Genomic DNA, 22,317 nt, shown 5'->3' with positions numbered 1-22,317 from the left:
TCTTCATCCCTAAAGGTAACCATTAAAATATACATCTCACCTGTGCCAGGGGAGTCTTGTGAGGATCAAATGAGACTGTAGAGCTATAAGTGGCTTACAAATTATAAAGGGAATACAGTTGACCCTTGAACAACATGGGTTTGAACCACACAGGTCCACTTATATGTGGATTCTTATATATACATATATATATATATATATATATATATATATATATATATACAGTACCTTATTATAAATGTATTTTCTCTTCCTAATGATTTTTTAAATAACCCTTTCTCTTCTTTATCTTACTTTATAGTAAGAATATAGTATATAATACATATAAAATATGTGTTAATCAACTGTTTATGTTATCAGTAAGGCATCTAGTCAACAGTAGACTATTAGTAGTTAAGTTTTGGGGGAATCAAAATTGTTATAAGCAGATTTTCAATTGCATGGGGTGGGGTGGGGGTTGATGCCCCATCCCTTGCATTGTTCAAGAGTCAACTACACAGTGTTATAGAAATGTTTCCATAAAATTCAGCAATATGTTTATTCCACTCCTAGATGCACAAAGTCTTGGGTTGGATGCTGAGGGTCTTAAAGAGGGTCCCTAGTTGTAAGGGATTCAGCTCCCAAATCCTAGACCTGCCTCTACCCATAAGCAAGGTTGTTTTCATCCAGGGACACCATGCTCAGAGCTGAGTTTTTAGAAATATCATTTTGGCCAGTGTGGAGGATGGATGGAGCTATGGAAAGATCAGGACAGAGCTATGGGATGAGAGACTCTTGAAATGTAGGGTCTGAATGAGAGTTGAGACAAGTGGCAGCAGTGGGGACAGAAAAGATTTATGAATCATTTCTGAGATGGTCTTTGGGGTTGGGGAATGGGAAATGCCAAGGATGGGTCCAAGATGGGGAGCGATGTGAAGAGCGATGTGAAGGTGATCTGGGAAGGGAGTGATTTGGGTAATCAAGATTGTGGGCTCACTGTTGGATATTTCAAGTTCGTGGGTCAAGTCCATAGATGGTGCCAACAGATAGTGGGAAAGGAGGGTACAGGGGTGCATCGGGGCTGGAGAGGTGGATTCCGCATCCTTGGCTTCTGTGCAGGAGCTGGTGTGACCTTGGGAACTGGAGCCCTGGGCTCTCTCTTTGTTCTCCCACTGTCCCCTTGGTGACTCCAGGAAAGGTCACATGGCCTCACTGTCCAGCCTCAAGGATTTATTGTGGTGACCAAGTAAAATACTTTCTGCAAGTCCTTTGCAAAGATAAAGCATGTCTTGGACACCGCTTCTTAAAATGGACTCCTTGATTTGGCGTTCATTTTTGTAATCCCTGTGTTTGTCTGACCGTTGTTCCTGTCTGTTCTCCTGTTTTATACTGTTGATTTACTTAGCAAAAGGTTTTTCTCTGCTTTGCACCCCTACTTCTTGCTACAAAGATAGGCCAGACCAGGGCTGGCTGTGACTGAATCACCCAAATATTTCCAACTAACTCACTTGAACTCTGAGCTAATGAAGTTTTCTTTCCTCTTCCCTGGGTTTTAGATGAGAGTCTGGAGGGCAGATTAGACTCACTGTCATGGGCCAGCCTGCCAATGTGCATGCCTGTGGGCAGTAGTCTGGAACTCTGCAGGGTCCTGGAGCTTCAACACCCAGGAGAGGATCACCCTGTGGAAGAGTTTGGTTCTAAAGTCAGCTCCTGAGGCTATGATTCAAAATTACCTTTGAAAATGCCTTCAGAAGACCATGCACTGGAGTTGACACACCAGATTTTCCACCAGAATTGGAACAGATCATTTTTTCTTTGGTTGGGTCCCAGAAAGTGGTTGGCTTGTATTAGAAGCTACACTGTATGAAAATTCCTTGTCTTCAAAGACTGGACCCACATCTCCTGCAGCAAGACCATGCTACAAGATGCACTCAAAACTGAGACCATAGCAAGGAATGGCTTACATTTCTGAGAGACATTTTTCTTTTTCTTACTTTTTTTTGTAGTTTCAAGTTTTTATTTAATTTTTTAAGTTTTTATTTCAAGTTTTTATTTAAATTATTTTATGTATTTAGTTAATGTATAGTGTAATATTAGTTTCAGTAGTAGTGAAACTACTATGTAAGTGTGAAATATGTAAGTGATTCATCACTTACATACAATGCCCAGTGCTCATTACAACAAGTGCACTTCTTAGTACCCATCACCCATTTAACCAATCCCCCATCTACCTCCCCTCCGACAACCCTCAGTTTGTTCTCCATAGTTAACAGTCAGCTTTATGGTTTGACTCCTTTTTTTTTACCCCTCTATATTCATCTGCCTTGCTTCCTAAATTCCACATATGAGTGAAATCATATGGTATTTGTCTTTCTCTGACTGACTCATTTTGCTTAGCATTATACTGTCTAGCTCCATCCATGTCATTGCAAATGGCAAAATCTCATTCTTTTTTATGGCTGAGTAATTATCCATTGTGTATATATATATATATATATATATATATATATATATATATACCACATCTTTATCCATTCATCAGTTGATGGACACTTGAGCTGTTTCCACAGTTTGGCTATTGTAGATAATGCTACTATAAACATTGAGGTGCATATATCCCTTTGATTTAGTATTTTTGTATTCTTTGGGTAAATACCTAGTAGTTCGATTGATGGATCATAGGGTAGTTCTACTTTTAACTTTTTGAGGAACCTCCATACTGTTTTCCAGAGTGGCTGCACCAGTTTGCAGTGTAAGAGGGTTCCCCTTTCTCCAAAACCTTGCCAACATCTGTTTCCTGTGTTGTTAATTTTAGCCATTATGACAGGTGTGAGGTGATATCTCATTGTAGTTTTGATTTGTATTTCCCTGATGATGACTGATGAGCATCTTTTCATGCGTCTGTTGGCCATCTGTATGTCTTTGTGGGGAAAATTTCTATTCATGTCTGAGACACATTTCTGAGACCCCATCTGTCCCTAGGATGGTTTCTCCTAGGGGACAGTGGCAGGCCAACCCCTTCATCTTAGTTAGATGGCACCGTCTGACTTAAACTTTGTCTTGAGTGCATAGTCGGACCTGCAAGTGCTAAGGGCAAGCCCTCAGAGACCCCACTTTGTAGTCTTCTTGATTTCCCTACAGCATTTTCCATGGAGGAGCCCAGGAGCTCAAGAAGCTGGAGAATATCAGCCGGACTCCCTGGTTCTCCCATATCACTTCATCCATGCAGGGCCTGGGCATCATCCATGCCTATGACAAGAAAGAGGACTGCATTAGCAAGTAAGTACTGCACTGGGCCCCTGCTCCAGGTCTCCCCACTTCACATCTAACCCTGAATGGGAGGTCCTAGGAACAGATGGCCTCTTTGACTCTGAGAAGGGAAGTCTGGGCTGTTGGGGACTCACCATAAGTGAATTGCTGTCAGAATCCAGAAGGAGTACTTTAGGGTACTAAGCCTTTCTTCCTAGTATCTGGGGCCCCAAAAGTGGTGAGTTCATTCAATGACAACCTCAATGTGTGATTTTACATGTTTTACTTTATGCAGTAGAAGTAAAATGTGCACAATTCAGGAAAGTAGGAGAAAGCAGAAAAAAAAAAAAAAAAAAAAAAAGAAAAAAATCACTCAAAGGTCCCTAACTACATCCTATTAATATTTTTATATATTTCCTTCCAGTCTTTTTTTTAAATTTCTTAAGTATTTATAATCATGTTCGTTTCATTTTATTTTTAAATAACATTTTAAACATTATATATCTTATAAAATTTTTTTATTTTTATTTTTTTTTCTATTTTTGAGACACAGAGAGAGAGAGACAGAGAGCAGGGGAGAAAGGCAGAAGGAGAGAGAGAGAATCCTAAGCAGACTTCACACTCAGTGTGGAGGCTGACGTGGGGCTTGACTCTGGGATTCCATGACTCTGGGATCATGACCTGAGCTGAAATCAAGAGGTGGACACTCAACCAACTGAGGCATCCAAGCACCCAGTAAAAATAAAATTTAAAGGCCATATTATATTTCACTTAATGGATACACACCTCTTTTCTTCTTTTTAAAGTGTGGGGACTAGATGAGTAAATTTCTCTGGAGTCTTCCAGCTCCAAAGTTCTAAAACACAGTATAAATTGTATCGACCATGTAGGCTCACTGTAGTAGCAAAGACTTCCAAGTTTTAGGGACTTAACACAATACATATTTATTCTTCTTCAAGTCACAATTTAAAGAGCATCCATAGGGTAGGGGAAAGGGATTTTGTTCCACCTAGGGCTTTTCCATCCTGAGGGCTGTGGGGGGGGGGGGGTCTTCTCTATGATCCTCTGTGTCTAACTGGAGGATAAGGTAGGAGAGGTGGGTGCAGGATCCCATGGGAAATTTTTATGGGTTAATTCCAATGAAGATACTTATCATTTCTGCACATTCATTGACCAGATTTCATTCACATGTACTCACCAAACTGCAAGGGAGGCTGAGAAATGTAGTCCAGTTGTGTCCATGGGAGGGAAAAAAATGGAGTTTGGTGAAGCTATAGCAGTGTATGACACATAGGTGTTCCACTTTGTTTTGTTTTATTTTTTTCCATATTTTTCTGCCTTAAAAACCTAACACAAACTTCAAGTTTGGGTCTAATTCTTTTTCTCTCTTTTCCCACACTTTGCCACCCAGGGTCTCAGTGTAAACTTGGCATCTCAACTTGCCTTTAGTTCAATCAGTGGCTGTGCTCTTCCTAGTTTAACCTATGTGTCATCTGTAGAGAGTCCTGCATCACACATTGACACTTCCAGTGTCCTGATCATGAGGAAAGGCTCCTGTCCATAGAATTACTCATCAACTTACTCATGACAAACAAAACAGATACAAGGTTTGTCTTCTTGCAGATTTTTGTCCAAGGTTTCCAAGGGAATCCTACAGGGCAGCTGAGTCCTACATGATTGATGGGGTCCGCTTCTTTTTAATACTTTCTTTCCTGTCATGGACTTTCCAGAGGGCTTGGGCTTCTGACATGTATTGCTTAAAAATTTTTTTTTTAAATGTTTTATTTATTTTTGAGAGACAGAGAGACAGGGTACGAGTTGGGGAGGGGCAGAGAGAGAGGGAGACACAGAATCCAAAGCAGGCTCCAGGCTCTGAGCTGTCAGCACAGAGCCCAATGCAGGGCTCAAACCCATGAACTGCGAGATCATGACCTAAGCCAAAGTCGGACGCTTAACCAACTGAGCCACCCAGGCACCCCTGACATGTATTGCTTTTTAAACAAAGCCTTGGGGTCAAATTCCAATTTGATCCCAGCCTTCTGTTTCTTTTGTTCCTGTGCAATCTGACCAACCACACAGATAAGACCTCAGATGACTTCTAAGTCACTTAAACCATCATCTGAATTTGTAAGCTTTATAGCTGTAGGATAGAAACACCATGGTATTTGGAAGAATATTTTAACTAAGCTCTGGGGAAAATAACTTTGAGAGAAACAGAAGGGGGAGGGTGCTACAGGCCCAGCATGGTTGGTCAGAGGTGCTTCTAGACAGAGTCTTTGGAGGATCATTGGAACAGGATGAAGCAGCAATGACCAGAGATGTTCATGACTGTGCCAGTGAGGGGTTTAAACATTGAAACCCCTTTCCCAATAGGTCAAGGGAACCTTCAGTGGCAGTTGAATCTGATATCTCTCATGGTTAGTTGTTAGTTCAGCCCACTCAAAATTTCAGTCTGGGTCAAGTTGACCCTTGAGCCATGCAGGTTTAGTGGCATCAACCCCCCCACACAGTTGAAAATATACATATAACTTTTGACTCCCCTCATACTTAACTACTAATAGCTTACTATACCAATGATATAAACAGTTGGTTAACACATATTTTGTATGTCATATGTATTATATACTATATCTTTACAATAAAGAACACTAGAGAAAGAAAATGTTATTAATAAAATCATAAGGAAGAGAAAATACATTTACAATATTGCATTGTATTTATTGAAAAACATCCATGTGTAAGTAGACCTGTGTAGTTCAAACCCACGTTATTCAAGGGCCAACTGTATTCCCTCCCTACACACCCAGAGGCTTGGAGTAGTAATACTGTGCTGTGTGTATGTGTCAGGTGGAGGGGGAGGGCAGGTGTGCTACTGGGAAGCCTTTGGTCTATTCTTTTAAACATTTTCTCCTTTTTCTCTGAGCCTGGTTCCCTGAGGCTGGTGCAGAGGAATGAAGTGAGGGAGGACACATTATCAGGTTATTCTCTCCTTCCTGATGCTCATTTCTGCCATTCCAGCAAATTGTGCAGATGTGGTGTGGCAAGGTGGAGGCTCCAACAGGACCAAGTCCATGGCAGTTCTGCTAGGCATTGCTCATGGGCAAGATCTGCGTGGGTCTTCCAGAGAGCTCTTCCTGTGAAGCCTTCCACTGCATTCCCCTGATCTGGGGCCTCTCTGCCTCATGCTGATGGATACTGCATTAAGACTACAGCACCGAAAGTCATCTTCTCTCTGTACCCTCAACTCTAGGAACTGCAGGATTGGGCAGGATCTGCCTTCCATGCATCTAGGGAATGAGCAACTCCAGGGGGGTCTTGCCCTCATCCTTAGCAGTGTCATTTCTCCATCCCTCTGCCCAGTGTCCTTTTTCTTTTTGGCTCAGTGGATACACAACAGGGGTTACAAGTTGTCAGTTTTTTTCTTCTGGAGGAGACCCCCAGCAACGGCCTTGAATCTTCTCTCTCTGATTTGATGAGGGGAACCAAGCATCCTTCTTTCCCTTCTCAACCATCACACACACTGATTCTCCCTAAAGGCATCCTCTGCCAAAATCAGCCCTTACCCTTTTATAGATCAAGGGGCTAACTGTCAATTCCACATGGCCTTTAAGGGAGTGGCTGAATCCAAAATAGAAGTCTTTTGAAGGTAGAGTATGAGATACTGAGCGCCTTTTTTTCTCAGCTGTGGGTTCTAGTTGTCAGTTCTGGGAAAGAGAGAAAAAGCCCACTCAGCACAATGCTGCTACATAGGATTTCTCAAAAAATGTGCATATCAAAGATGCCTATGGTGGCAGATTTTAAAGAGTATTGATGGATATATGCGTGTCTTTGTAAGAGTCTTATGTAAGAGTGCATTAGCTCTTGATTAAAAATTCCTCTTTGTGGAGCCTGGGTGGCTCAGTCAGTTGAGCATTTGACTCTTGATTCTGGCTCAGATCATGATCCCAGTGTTATGGGATTGAGCCCCATGTCAGTCTCTGTGCTCAGCATGTATCCCACTTAAGATTCTCCCTCTCTCTCCCTCTGCCCTTCTCCCCCACTTGCATATGCACACTCTCTCTCACTCTTTCTAAAATAAAGAAAAAGAAAAAGAAAAAAAATCCCCTTGTCTTAATTTTCTGGTAACCCTAACCCTAGCTCTGTGGAAGTACAACTGACTCCTGTTTTGTATGATTTTTTAATTTTAGGTTTAAGATGCTAAATGATGAAAATTCCAGCCACCTCCTGTACTTTAACTGTGCTCTCAGGTGGTTTGCTCTAAGAATGGATGTCTTCATGAACATTGTCACCTTCATCGTGGCCTTGTTGGTGACTCTGAGCTTCTCCTCAATTAGTGCTTCATCCAAAGGCTTGTCTTTGTCTTACATCATCCAGGTAACACCTCGTATAAAGTTAGGTTTGGCCTGGAGGCTCTGGCATAGGGTATTACTAGGGAGGATGGATGTAAGAGAAGATCCAACTCAAATGGATGCAACAAACAGAGAGAGCTTACTGGTTCACATCACTAAAAGGCATGACAGTTGTGTGGGCTTCAGGAATAGTTGGATCATAGCCCCTGGCTTTGTCCTTGTTCTGTGATGACTTCCTTCATGGTTGTACAATGGTGACTGGCATTCTCTGAGAGCTGCAACAGGAAGGAAGGAGGAAGAAAGCTTTTTGTACCCTAGTCACGGAGCAAAAGCCCTGAGCTTTATTCTTACTGGATTAGTTTAGGCATCCCGGAACAAATTAGTGCCTGGATAGAATTGGGATGATTGGCTTAGGTCAAGGGATGGAGTCACACACCATCCTATCCCCAAGTCACAGAACTGTCCCATAAAAGAGATCAGGAAAAGGATGCTGGAGAGGCAGCCATGATGTCTATGACAAATAATACTGACTTCTCTTTTTGTTTGCTTTGGTATTTTTCTTTTGAAGAAAATAACAGTAATAGGAAAATAATAGTAATACAGAATAATAATAATAATAATAATTATCAGGAAATACATGCCATTTGGGGTACTATTGTAAGTCATGTATGTGAATTAATTCATTTATTCCCACAACAATTGATGAGATAGTTTCTGCCATAGTCCTCACCTTATACATGATAAAACTTAGGCTTAGAGAGATTTGTCCAACATCACACACTTGTCATGTGTTAGAGCTAGGGTTTGAACCTAGGTCATCTGGGTCTGATACCTATCTGAGTGTGAATCTTGAGTGTATGTGTGTGTATGTGTTGGCCTAAGGATAAAGTGTCCAGCTACATCTGGTTGGGAGAAAGATGAGGACTGGTAAACAGATGGGTCTATAGACAGACTACTGATCAGTATTTCTGTGGCTCCTTCTCACACCTGGAGCCTGTCTGAGTTCTGCTAGATAGAAATCTCTGTAAGCCCTGACAACACATTCTGCCTCCTTTCTATTAAAAGGCTCTTCTTCCCCTTTCCATCTTCCATAAATCTGTGACTTCTTCGTTCAGTGCTATCTCTTCCCAACCCTCTTGCCCTTAAAGTTCTATTCCTTTTTTAAAATCTCTCTGATATCATTTTAATGGCATTTTAGGAAGGGGGAAGAACAAAAATATATTCTCAGATCTTTATCTTAAGTGGGAAAAAATGAATTTTTCTTGGGTAGCCAGTTTCCCTCATTGATGGATGTTTTTATTTGTTGTTGTCTAGTAAGATATAAAGCAGATGATATTGAATAGATTCCCTTACTTGGTCCAAGTGAAACAGCTTTCCTCAACTGAGGGCATGCTTTTGGGGGATATCATCAGCTTTCCGTGAGATTGTTTTCAAATATTCCTGTAAGACTGGAGAATTTGCGCACACTAGATCTAAGGGTACACTTCTCTAGCTGACTTTGGGGTTTTGCTGAACATTAGCCCCCTTTGGAGAACACAGAATCCGAATGACAGAGCTTCCATTGAGAACAGAGGAGACTCCCTAGATGGATGAGAAATTGGTGTAAAGTCCCACAGAGCAGAAAGTGAATGTAAATTGACATCACATAACATCATGGAGGAGAATGAGCACTTACTGGGCCAGCACTGTGCTGCGGGGGAGTTCTTAACTTCTGGAGGACTTCCCAGGGACTTAAAGGGATGATACCCTTGAATTTAATAAAACGCACATAAGCCCTTTTTAAGGGCAAGGTTCATTCATTCATTCACCAGATAGCCACTGAGAATCTACTGTGAGCCAGGAATTCTGCTAGGTGCTGTGGATTCAGCAGCAAACAATCTGGACAGGTCTTGTTCTCATAGAGTTTATGGGATAAAAAGAGATATAACATGGGATGGAATAAATAAGTGCACAAGCAAATAAGTGAGAAGGTTTCAGAAATTGTTTGTTATGAAGATAATAAAACAGGGTAATGTGACTGTCAATGGGGAAGCAACATGAGATTCTATAGTCAGAGGAGAACTCTGCTAGGAGGTGACTTCCAAGCTGGTCCATGAATGACAAAGAACCAGCCAAATAAGATGGAAGGGAGGATGCTTCAGGCTGAGAGGCCAGAGCAAGGCTTGGGGTAGGTAGGAGCTGGGTGCATTTGAGGCATTCAGAAGGTCATGTAGCTTGAGCAGAGTAGAAAATAAGGTCTGAGGTGTTGGCGGGGAGAGACTATGTAAGGCTTTGTCAGCCATGGAATATAAGGTTGCTTTTATATAAGGGCTGGATGATCCTCTTTGTGAGAGGCTGTGCTATATGTTATAGGATGTTAGCCTCCATGATCTCTAACTAGGAAATCCCAGTAGAACCTCCCACCTCTAAGGTTGTGACAACCACAAGTTTCTTTAGACATTGCTAAATGTCTCCTGAAGGGCATAATCACCCAGGTCAAGAGCCACTGCTCTAAGAGAAATAGAAAGCCAGTGGTGTGTGTTAAGCAGGCAGGCAACAAGGGAGCCATGCAAAGGGTGTGGACCTACACCACTGCCCCCTGCCATTTACCTGCTTGGGCCACACTGCCTCCTTGTTAAGGTCACTTGCTGCTACTCAGAACTATCCAAATCCTGAGTTAGCCTGGCGGACTTCTTTTTATAAATGCCTCTGCTCACACAGTTCCTTAACTGCCCTAACAGAGGCAAACCTCTCCCCCCCACCTCCATTCTGACCATTCTTTCACATCCTGTTTTATTGGCATCTTACCTTTTCTTGAAATGACATGTGTCTTATCCTGCCAGCCTGCTAGAACATAAGCCATGTGACTGTAGGGGTTTTGTCCATCACATTCAGCCCTGGAAAACCAGCCCTTCTGTGACAGGGCCTGGCCCACAGTCACTGCTCACCCAGTGAAAGAAGACCTGGTCCTGCCTTGAGCCCACAAGCCCACCTTGTGACTGAAGCAGGTGCTGTTGGTGCACCAACCCTCCAGGGCAGCCTTGGCCTCCTGCTGCTACGGGAAGGTGCCCAGTCCAAGCCCAGGGCAGCCTGCAAGTGTGGGGAATTCCCTAAGCCAGAAGTGGCCCCAAAAATTGTTGAAGGGCATCAGTGGGGATGTAGCCCAGCTTCCTCAGGACAACTCAAGTGTGTTCCATGCAGTGTCCCAGAGCTTCCAGTAGGATCAAATTTTGGGTATTTACAAGTGAACCTCTCATGACTTACTTTCTGTTCTGTATGTCACTTCTCCCAGCTCCCACTGGTACTTTTGCGGTCCACCTCCTGGATTAATTTCCTAGGGCTGCTGTAACCAGTCACCATAAGCTAGTGGCTTAAAATCAGAGAAATTTATTCTCTTACAGTTTTGGAGGTCAGAAGTCCCAAATCAAGGTGTAGGCAGGACCTTGTTCCCTCTGCATGCTCTAGGGGACACACCATTCCTTGTCTCTTCCAGCTTCTGGTGGCTGCTGGCATTCTTTGGCATTTCTTGTATTGTAGCAGCATCACTCCAACTTTTGCCTCTGTCTTCACATCTTCTTCTCTTTTGTGTCTTCTCTTCCTCTGTCTCTTATAAGGATACTTGTCATTGGATTTAAGGTCCATCCAGGTAATACAGGATGATCTCAAGATCCTTACTTACACCTAAAGGTCTTTTTCTTTCAAATGAGGTAACATTCACAGGTCTCAGGGATTTGGATGCATACATTATCTTTTTGGGGGAGCTCCATTCAACCTGCTTACACTCAAATTTCAGGGTTGGCTTCTGGGGGATTCTGGCTTAAGATAGGTGACCTTAGCAAGCCACATTCCCCACTCTGAGCCTAGATATTCTCATGTCTGAAGCAAACAGATGGGCTAAATGATTTCCTTCTACCCATGATGGTCTGTGACAATGGGATTTCAGTGGCTGCTTGGCTGCCTGTTGGGTAAATCAGGGAGGGCATGGAAGTGCAGGACCATGCCAGATGGCAGCAAGGGGTGGATACCCAGCAGCTCTGTGGCCCTGGGAGATTCCAGCTTAGAACAAGAGTGATCAAGTGGTACTGTGGTGGGATGGTTCATGCCATCTGGAGTGTCAGGGAAAATGTCATTACCCATTTGGTTCCGAATGCAGAGGAATATTTAAAGGCAAAACACTGCAGTGTCTTTACTTCTGGGCACTTGGCTGGGAATGCAGGCATATTTTTGTGTGGCTCTGAGTGAGGCTGGTGAAGGGTAATTCACAAGGGCTGCCCCTGAGGGTGGGGCAGCAGAACCCAAGGGAGGAAATGGATCTAACTCAGCTTTTGCCTCTCTACAATAGCTAAGCGGACTACTCCAAGTATGTGTGCGAACAGGGACAGAGACCCAGGCCAAATTCACCCCCGTGGAGCTGCTCAGGGAGTATATTTTGGTAAGAAATTAGTGCATGCCAGAGGAAGGGCTAGTTAACTCTGGCGGAATTTATGCAGGCATTGATTTTTTGACATGTGAAAGGGGTCTTTTTAAAAACTGAAATTTGTTGGGGTGCCTGGGTGGTTCAGTCGGTTAGGTGGTAGACTGTTGATTTTGGCTCAAGTCATGAACTCACAGTTGTGAGACTGAGACTTGCATTGGGCTTCAAGCTGAATGTGGAGCATGCTTGGGGTTCTCTCTCTCCCTCCCTGTGCCCCTCGTTGTGTCATGCACACACATGCTTTCTCTAATAAAAACAAACAAGCAAACAGACAAACAAATAAAATAAAAACTGAAAATGAACCACAACCCTCTTCTTAAAGCCCATATTTACCATACAGTCTAAAGTACTTTAAGTTGAGGAAGAGATTCTTTTTTTAAAAAAAAATTTTCTCAAAGGCAGTTTCTGCATACAAAAATAGAAATCAGTGGCTAACTTTAGTTTCTAAAGATTACTATTTGATTGACTAAAATTGTAAATTGAAAAAAAACAATGGCCGAACTCTTCTTTAAAAGCTTTTATGTTCAACTTACAAATCCTGCTATTCTTTGAAAAGTCTAGACAAGTCAAGCAATCACTTTTAAGGGCCTTTGAATAGCATTTGGCCTCATTTACAAACTTAATTAAACTCTTTAAAACATTAAACTGCATTTTAAAATTTAGCACATTCCATTTCCTTCTTAAGTATCTCGATTATCTGATTTAACAAACAAACCTTCCAGAGGTTATATAAATCTAATAAATTGCACTTATAAATATAGTAAGCTTTAAATTTGCATAACCATCCCAATGCTGTGGATGAACAGTAAGCTTTTAACTTAAAATCATGTCTAAATAAATTATTCAATTATACATTTTAAATTAGAATCACAGGCCCTTATGTTACTAATATTATACTTGAAACACAAAATATGCAGATTCCTTCAACTGAAAATACTGTTACAATTTTGCTTCTCTTAAATATTCTCGTTATTAATTCTAGATCTCCCGGGGGTTACAAATATTCACTGTGTAGGAATACAGATATTTTATCAGTTAATTGTAGTTGCTTATCACAGATTTGGACTCGCCAGCCACCCCCAGGGCACATGGGGGCCTTACTTCTCATGGCTCACAGGGACTTCAAAACTTTAGAGGAGGTGGTGTTCTAACACAGCCAAGTTGAATAGAGCAACTTGGTTTAGACTTTGCATTTCTTAGACACTTGCAGATATTGAAATTGTATCTGACTGAACTCTGCAAATCTCAAGATTTGGTCTGGATTTGCCACACAGCTTCAAGGTCACAATGCTGACGCCCAGGCCCACATGGCCCCGTATGAGCTGTCCCTTATAGTTGTCCATCTCTCTATTCACTAAGCTCCAGACACCTAACTTTTCTTTCTATTCCTCAAAGTGCCCAAGCTTGTTCTGGCCCCAGGGCCTTTGCACTAGCTGTCTACTCTGCCTGGAAGGTTCTGAACTCAAACTTTCTTATATCAGCATTCTACGTCTCAGCTTGAATCGCACATCCTCATAGATGCCTTCTTAAACCCTTAAGTTACTTTTACTCTGCCTACCCCTTTCACTACACACATTGTCTTCATTTTTATTTTTTTTTATGTTTTATGTTTATGTTATTTTATGATTTATTGTCTTTATTTCTGATTTTGTTTCTTATTTATTATCTGACTTCCCCATTGGAATGTGACTTCTTTAGTGGGTTTCTTGATCTAGCACACCACCACGAACACTAGTACCTAGAATTGTGGGAATGCGTGAATTAATTAAATGAATGGAAAAGTGAATGATTGTTAACCTGTCATTGGTTATTCTGTTTTCCAGACCTGTGTTCCTGAATGCACTCACCCCCTCAAAGTGGAGACTTGTCCCCGTGACTGGCCCAGGCATGGGGAGATAACATTCAGAGACTATCAGATGAGATACAGAGACAACACTCCCCTTGTTCTTGATGGGCTGAACTTGAGCATTCAAAGCGGGCAGACAGTTGGGATTGTTGGAAGAACAGGTTCTGGTGAGGACAGGGTTGTCTTCTTTGCATTTCCACCGGGGATGCTGGTTGAGCCACACCAGAGGGCTGTGTGTATGTGTGGTGGGTTGGCTGTTTTTTTCTCCCTCTAATCTCTTTACTGTAAATTGGGATTTCAGGTTGAATGGGTGTGTGGAGTTGGAAACAAACACACACCAGTTTTTGAATTAATTAAATGAGAATCATTCTGGTGAAACGAGGCCCAGAGGATGAGTCGTGTGTTAACAGCCCCTGCAGGAACGGGCAGGTTAACCATGTCAGGGCAGCTGATTGCCTCCACAGAGTGAGGCCTTTCTGTCTGCACAGTCATCTGCACTGAGCCATTTAACTGCATTACAAATTCCCCTGATTAGATACTTGGATATGATAGAAGTACAAACTGATGTTTGATTTGCTGTTCTTGCTTTTATTATTCCCAGGAAAGTCATCCTTGGGAATGGCCTTGTTTCGTCTGGTGGAGCCAGCTGGCGGTACGATTTTCATTGATGAGGTGGATATCTGCACTATAGGTTTGGAAGACCTCAGAACCAAGCTGACTGTGATCCCCCAGGATCCTGTCCTGTTTGTAGGTACAGTAAGGTAGCTGTTTTTGATCATCGTCCATTCCTATTTTTTAGGTAGTAAAATCAGACCAGCCAGGAACTTTGTGAAGTGCCCACAGTGGGCCTAAAGGAAGCAGCCATCCTGAGGTGCTCAGAAGCACTTTTAGTACCTGTTCCTGCTGAAGCCTTAGGAAGAACCAAGGACTAGAGCCCTGAACATTGTCTGTATTTTATGTGCCACATCACAAATAAGCAAGATGCTTACACATAGGGTGAGCATATAGCCCAGTTGGCCCTGGAGAGCCCTGGTTTATGCCTGTGTCTCAGCATCCTATAAGGTTTAACACTGGCCACCCTCAAAAGTACCCAGTTAGTGAAATAAAATAAGTGGTTACCCTATGTATGTAGCATTCCATAGGGAAGTGCACCAATTTATTCCCATTGAAGAATGAACAGAAGTTGTTCAAGTACAAGAACAGTAGGGTTGCAACTTCCATGGGGCTCAAGATCTGATGTCAAGGGATAAGGAGAAAACCATTTTCTCATTTAGTCCAGGGCAATGGTTCCTCCTCCAATGAGAAGGACATTTCTCATATTAAGTGCCATTTAGAATTATAAGAAAAATGCATTCCATGTCTTGAGATACCAGACCTACATGGGGCACCCTGGGTGAAGTCCTGGGAGCCACAGCTGTACCTCTTGCTTCTGAAGGCAAAGTGAATCCCCCCACCACACCCTCTCTGCCTATAATTTGCATAGGGTCAAAGGTCTTCTGCTGTCCATGGCCACTGTAAGGACCAAATGTGTCTTCCTGGGTGCCTTGTTCAGTGCTGTCTCTCCTGCCTTGGTAGTCTCTGCCCCATCACAGAGCTGTGGGGCTTTGCTCACTTGGCCTGAGATTGGTAATTTTATGGGCCATTGTCCTGGGCTAAGCACTGCTTTTGGGGCCATGAAAGTCATCACACACACCACCCCTTGCTCTCTCCCACATGCTGCAGAAAACATACTCCCCCATCCTGTCCTCCTCAGAAATCTGGCTCCCTGCTCTTTCCTTTATTGCAGGTACAACTTGGATCCATTTGAGAGTCACTCAGATGAGATGCTCTGGCAGGTTCTGGAGAGGACATTCATGAGAGACACAGTAGGTCTCTGGGGTTGACCAGGATGAGTCCGTTTCCCAGCACCAGGGCCCAGATTTGGATTTGACAAGACCCGGGCCATCATTTGGTCCGGCTTATTTGCTGATGTCACATGTGTCAGGAGAATGTGATCTTTTTTTCCCCTTTGTTAAAAGCAACAATAGATAATATTTTTAGGCCTCTGAAATGATCTGGACAAGAGCTCTGCATGTATGATCTCACCTCACCTGGTCCTGTCTTGACTGCAGCCTTCTGAGTTTGGAACTCCTATCCTGATTTTTAGAGGTGTAGCAATTAAGACTCAGGGAAGAAACATGTGAAGCTAGTAAGTGGCAGAATGGAGACTTGAACCCAAATGCATCTGACTCTAGAGCAGATGGGGCATCCTGTTGCTCTGCCAATAGCCTCCTTTGCTTATGGGTACATATAAGGCACAGGAAGGTGAGAGGGGGTATGGCAGGCTCGAGGAATGGCCAGTATGGCCAGTTTCTGTGAGACAGGGTCCTGTCCTAGAAGAGCTGTGGGTGAGTATGGCCACCTCGGCAGCATGGAGGGGATTTTCTCCCCCAAGACTTGGTACCAAGGTGAGCATGTCCCAATATCACTGTGACTGGATAAATCAGATGCTGTTGTACCTTTCCTTGACTAGAAAACTCCCATCCCATGTGTATTTTGTCCACAGAAATAGGAACCCTGGAAGCCATTTACACTTCATTTGTGTTTCTCTGGACCCACATGTGTACCATTTGTCCTATTTTCATGAGGTGTCTACAGGGTTCTATGAATCATACTGTGATTTTAAATTATTAATGTCCGCCTACTCCCTGGTCCTTCCCTGGTGCCTGTTTGCAATGTTGAAATGATTGTTGTTTTGTACTTTCTCTTCCTCAGTAAAATAAAGCCAGCTGATGAATGCATGAGTGGGGCAATCAATAGAGATGATGCAGGACAATTTTATAGATCATCAGCATAAATGATGGCATTTTCTGTGTTTTATAGATAATGAAACTCCCAGAAAAATTACAGGCAGAAGTCACAGAAAATGGAGAAAACTTCTCAGTAGGGGAACGTCAGCTGCTTTGTATGGCCCGAGCACTTCTCCGTAATTCAAAAGTAAGGAAACAGCACGGAAAAATGGATTGGTCAAATTTTGGATATTTCCCGCAGCGCCACTCAATCCAGGAGGTAGAGCTATGCGTTTGTCTTTCAGCAAAGAGAGAACAATTGAGCCATTTAAAAACCGATCAGTTTCTTTTAAGACAAAGTTGTAAGGGGTAAAAATTGAAAAATAACAGTCATTTACAGCAAGAGCACCTGCCTCCTCTGGGCCTCCCCCTGGGAAGACTTGCTTAGGTATTCTCTTTGTCTCCTAAGTGCTCTGAGTATGAGAAATCTTTCTCTTGACTTTTTTTTTTTTTTTGCCTTGTCCCTGAACAATTCTGAAGCCTGATAAACAATGCCCAGGATGCTAAAGAAGGCCTTCAGAATGCTAAGATATGAGAATTGTAATGTTTATATTCATTTTTCTTAGTGACTTAGTCATCCTTGGTTACTGATTTCAAGGAAGGGATTGCTGTTGCTTTAGAAATCCCATTCTCTGAACCCTGACCAAAGTGTAACCTAGCCTGTGTGTTGTGTAGACATGCTAATGGTAGGAGAGGGAGCTGACACCATGATGCATTCTGTGCTGACTGAGGCACTATACGCTGCTAAGTACTTTGTGGGTTATTTTTGCATTTCATGCTCATAAGAAAGTATAACCTCCCTTTATAGAGGAGGGCACAGAACCTTTGAGGGCAGGGGTCAAGTAATTTAGTCAAGGTGAAGCAGAGGTGAGCTTAAGCCCTCTTATTTCCAAATCAGTATGGTGGTAGGCAGAATAATGCTCTCCCCCTCCAAAGATGTCTGAGTCCTGATAGCTGGAACAGGAGAATATACCACCATACCTACGGAAAAGGGGCTTTGCAGATGTGATTATGTCAAGGATTTTGAGATGGGGAGATTATCCTGGATTACCTGTGTGGGCCTAGTGTAATCATGCAAGTCTGTATAAGAGGGAGGCAGGAGAGTCAGAAATAGGAGAAGCAATGTGACAATGGGAGTAGGTATTAGAGCAATACCAGGAAGGAGGCACAAGCCAAGGAACACAGGCAGCCCCAAACAGCTGCAACAGGCAAGGGAACAGTTTCTCCCTCGAGCTGGCAAAAGGGATACAGCCCTGGCAATACCTTGACTTTAGGACTTCTGGCTTCCAGAACAGCAAAGGCAATAAATTTTTGTTGTTTTAAGCCTCTGAGTTTGTGCTGATTTGTTAATAGCAGTGATGGCAAACTAATACGATCACTGTTATTATAGCTCACACTGACTCTGGTTAGCACAGTAGAGAAAGCCTCCTACCACTTTGCAAGATTAGAATAAACCACTTAGAAAACAGAAATAAAGAACATACCACCTTATTCTTCCAGCCCGTCCCTCAGAAGGAGATGGAGGTGGTGTGAACTTTTATTTTGCTGTTGTTGTTCTGATCTTTTGAGACGGGCCCTTAGCTCATGACTTTTTAGCCCTTCTCCTCCTCCTTCTTCTTCCTCTTCTTCTTCTTCTTCTCCTTCTTCTTTTGTAATAAATAGAGCTAAGATTGTGAGTTTCCCTCAGGTGCAGCTTTGGTCTAGTATGGCTTTTACCATGTGCCTTCCTCAACAGATCATTCTCCTTGATGAAGCCACCGCCTCCATGGACTCCAAGACTGACAGCCTTGTTCAGAGCACCATCAAAGATGCCTTCAAAGGCTGTACGGTATTGACCATCGCCCACCGCCTCAACACAGTTCTCAACTGTGACCTCGTCCTGGTCATGGAAAATGGGAAGGTGCAGGAAGTTGTTGGCATCCCCTCCACAGAGGCTTCAACGGTTTGGGCTCTAGGTGAGTGGCTATTTTCTGCCAATTTCAGCTCTTTTTCTCTTTCAGGTGGTCGAGTTTGACAAGCCTGAAGTCCTTGCCGAGAAGCCAGATTCTGCATTTGCAATGTTACTAGCAGCAGAAAACAAAGTCCGATTGTAAAGGTCTCACATCAGCTGATTTTAGAGGAGGAGGAGGAGGATGCTTCAGTTGAGTTGGATGAGCCTGCAAGAGGAGGGCCAGCTATCTCTGCAGGCATCATAATCCGTCCCACCCCTGACACACAGGCTGAGCTGGGGCGGAGGGTGGTTTCCTGCCTTACCCAACCCATGCCTCCCAACCTCACTGGTTGGCTTGGAGCTGGTTCTGGGTGGTAAACAGAGGCAGAAGAAGCTAATGGATTAAAAAACTGCCCCCACCTCCTAAAACTCCAAGGTGCCCATCAATGAATGTGTCCCCATCAATACCACCTCAGTGCCGGAGAATGGAAACTTTCAGTGTAAGTGTAACTTTCAGTTAAATCTAATCAAACAGAATGGGAAAATGCCTAAAGATGGAATTTGTAAAAGGTTTCCTGCCTTCTCATCAAAAAGGAAAAGTGCAGAGTTTTCTCCCCATTGAACTCCTCTTTGCATCTATTTTGTGTGTGTGATAAGCAGTAACTACAAGGTCTGTAGCATGCAAGATTGATTACATTGTTTGGTGAAAAAAAATTTTTTTAAATCATATTATATGTTCTATTTGCTCTATTAGAATAACAAGGGAAACAAAAGGTTGGAGTTTCTCTGTAAATGACATTTTTATATCTTCTATATTGGTCATTAAAATGCAATAGGAGATTAAACTACCCTGAAATGTTGCCTTGCAATTATTATACTGAAGATCTTCCATTTTCTGTACTGTTTCCTCTCACAGACCCTCTTTGCTTTCTCCATTGACTCAGTGATAAAGCCTCATGGCATCTCCCAAATAAAAGGCTTGCTTTCCAACCTCAGGTTTGCTATGTCAGAGGCAGGAAAGATATGTTCCCAGTAGCCCAGGAGACTGAGTACTGTTAATTCACAGCAAGACTGAAAGGAAAAAAAAAAAAGAAATTCCAAAGGGCTCTTCTTTGCCAAGGGCACACTCACAGTCTGTTTCTCTTCCCTTAGGACTGAAGGCCCCAATGATGTTTTAGTGAGGTTTTCTGGACTCACCTCCCAACTCCTAGGCTGAACTCTAAATGTGGCACAGGGCAGCAGTGGCCAGCAAAGCTCCTATTTGACATCTCCCAATTGCCTCCCCTTCTTAGTCTTGGTCACATACCTTTCCCCATCTTTACAAACATGGAAGAAGGCAGTGCCTGGCATATATGAGCACTCAAGAATGAGTGGCATGACTGGGGCGCCTGGGTGGCTCAGTCGGTTAAGCGTCCGACTTCAGCTCAGGTCACGATCTCACGGTCCGTGAGTTCAAGCCCCACGTCGGGCTCTGGGCTGATGGCTCAGAGCCTGGAGCCTGCTTCCGATTCTGTGTCTCCCTCTCTCTCTCTCTGCCCCTCCCCCGTTCATGCTCTGTCTCTCTCTGTCTCAAAAATAAATAAACGTTAAAAAAAAATTTAAAAAAAAAGAATGAGTGGCATGAGTACATGAAGTTAATTACTTAGCTACAAAAAGGAGGAACAGAGATTGTATTTGAACCCTAGCCAGGCTGACCCCAGGGGCACTGTTCCTAACCCCCCTGCAAGAGGGACCTATAACAGGGACAGTGATGATTTTCAGCATTACACACAGGGGAGACTGACTCTTGGAAAGATGGCTGTTGTTTGCATGTGTAATGACATGGAATAGTCTTAGTGAGCACCCCCACCACCACCACCCACACCTTACTGTTACCGAACTGTCACCAGGGAAAGACTATGTTGAATAATAGTTACCAACATTTAGCCAGTAGTCCTCAAAACACAGGCTTAGTTACTGAATCCTTGCTGTATCCCTGTGGGGTACATACTAGTGTCATATTACTGATGAGGAAACTGAGGCTCTGAGAGAGTAGAATGACCAACTCAACCCAGGCAGGCTGACTCTAAAATGTGGGTTCTTCAGTTCTACATAATACTGTTGGAAACCTGAGGTTCTCCAGGTGAGAAGGAACCCAGTATTTAGTGTTGTAAAACCTCAGCATTGGTCAGCATAGACTCAGTTATGTTGTGTAACAAAGAGCCCCAGATCTCAGTGGTTTATTTCCTATTCATTTACATACCCATCATGTGTCAGCTGTGTCTTTGCTTTTTATCCTCTTTACTCTGTGGCCCAGGCTGGTAGAGCAGTCTCTGCCTAGCACCTACTTCTGCTGGTAGAGGGCAGAGAGACATGACAATCAGAAGTGACACATGCCACTTCACCCATGTTCCATAAACAAATCACATGGCCACTTCTGAGTTCAGTGGTAAGGAGGGTATATAGTCTGCCTGCAAGGAGGGGCACGATAAGCACATGGGGAACTTGTCCCTGCAGGAAGTTATATAATCTATCTCTTGGGAGAGGTAGCAGATATTCTGAATAACACTACAACCTACCACAGCCTGAGTATGGGTCTTGGTTTTGCTCCTAAGTGGCTATGTGATCTGGAGAAAGTAGCTTGCCCTCTCTGAGACTCCATTCTCTCATCTGTTAAATTTGGGGTTTAGACTGGGTGTTAAGGTTCTTTTCAGTCTTGACTTTAACTACAGGAGGGGAAAAAAAGGTGGATATGAAAACACTTCCTAAAGAGTAGAATTTAGACTTTCAGGGGAATTATAGTGAACCCTAGCTGTAAATATTTTTGGGAAAGGTTATATTTGTAAGTTGAACAAAGTTTAACCAAGTTCTGAGTCTTCCTTAGTGCCTCCTTTGATGCTCTTTGGACATAAGAACTTCTTTGAAATGTCATTCTTGTATTATTTTGGTGGCCCAATTCTATCTGCCTGCCTATTTAGTGATCTTCTATGAATTAGAAGCCCTTGAATATTTTTTATTAGATGCCAGCAGAGAATAAAATCACTTACAAACATTATTATAAATTAATAACAAATTGCCTGTGACATGTTTCACAGTCAGTTGTGTCCTGAAGCCAATTGTGAAATGGCTGATCTGGAACAGTGGTGGACAAACAATAGCCCATAGGCCAATCCCAGCCTGCCACCTGTCTTTATAAATAAAGTTTTATTGGAACATGGACATTCTCATTTGTTAATGCATTACCAAGACTGCTTTCACATTCCAGTGGTAGAGCTGAGTATTTGCAACCAAACGCATGTCTCCCAAGCCAGAAATATTTACTAAACTTGGCCCTTTACAGAAAAATTTTGATCTTTCTTGTTTAGGCATTTGTGTGTGATACAATTCAGGTTAATGAGATGTGAGAGGAAGTCAGCTGGAGGTTGGGGGAGCAGGTTCTGGAAAGCATTCTTTCCCATTGCCTGGTGTGTATGTGGTGTCTGAAGCTGTGGCAGCTGTGTTATGACCATGGAGGAAGAGGAGAGATGGACAAAGCATAGACATATCCTTGCTTACAACATTAATCTGCTGATTTACCAACCCCAACCTCACTCTACCTCTTGTCATGCCAGAGAATGCATTTTACTTATTGTTCAAGCCAACTTGAGTTGGCTTGCTGTTAGTTGCAACCAAAAACATAAACAATGCAGGAGACAGAGATGTCT

At 42.9% G+C, this 22,317-nt stretch overlaps 1 protein-coding gene across 1 annotated transcript in view; it reads left to right on the top strand.

Moving 5' to 3' along the window:
* Positions 1–19,483, top strand: part of LOC109270976 (ATP-binding cassette sub-family C member 12) — a 180,974-nt gene extending 161,491 nt beyond the window's left edge. The window contains exons 22-30 of the mRNA XM_019456023.2: positions 3,121–3,258; positions 7,416–7,602; positions 11,899–11,988; positions 13,854–14,043; positions 14,478–14,637; positions 15,663–15,741; positions 16,739–16,924; positions 18,440–18,604; positions 18,705–19,483. Coding sequence (XP_019311568.2) covers positions 3,121–3,258; positions 7,416–7,602; positions 11,899–11,988; positions 13,854–14,043; positions 14,478–14,637; positions 15,663–15,741; positions 16,739–16,924; positions 18,440–18,604; positions 18,705–18,797 — 1,288 coding nt within the window. The 3' untranslated portion in view covers positions 18,798–19,483. The remainder of the gene's footprint in view (positions 1–3,120; positions 3,259–7,415; positions 7,603–11,898; positions 11,989–13,853; positions 14,044–14,477; positions 14,638–15,662; positions 15,742–16,738; positions 16,925–18,439; positions 18,605–18,704) is intronic.
* Positions 19,484–22,317: the final 2,834 nt, after the last annotated feature.

Source organism: Panthera pardus, unplaced genomic scaffold, assembly GCF_024362965.1.
Source record: "Panthera pardus isolate Hobbes unplaced genomic scaffold, ASM2436296v1 HiC_scaffold_18, whole genome shotgun sequence".
NCBI classification, from domain to species: domain Eukaryota; kingdom Metazoa; phylum Chordata; class Mammalia; order Carnivora; family Felidae; genus Panthera; species Panthera pardus.
Note: the sequence above shows the minus strand (reverse complement) of the source record. Positions and strands in the feature narration are given on the sequence as shown.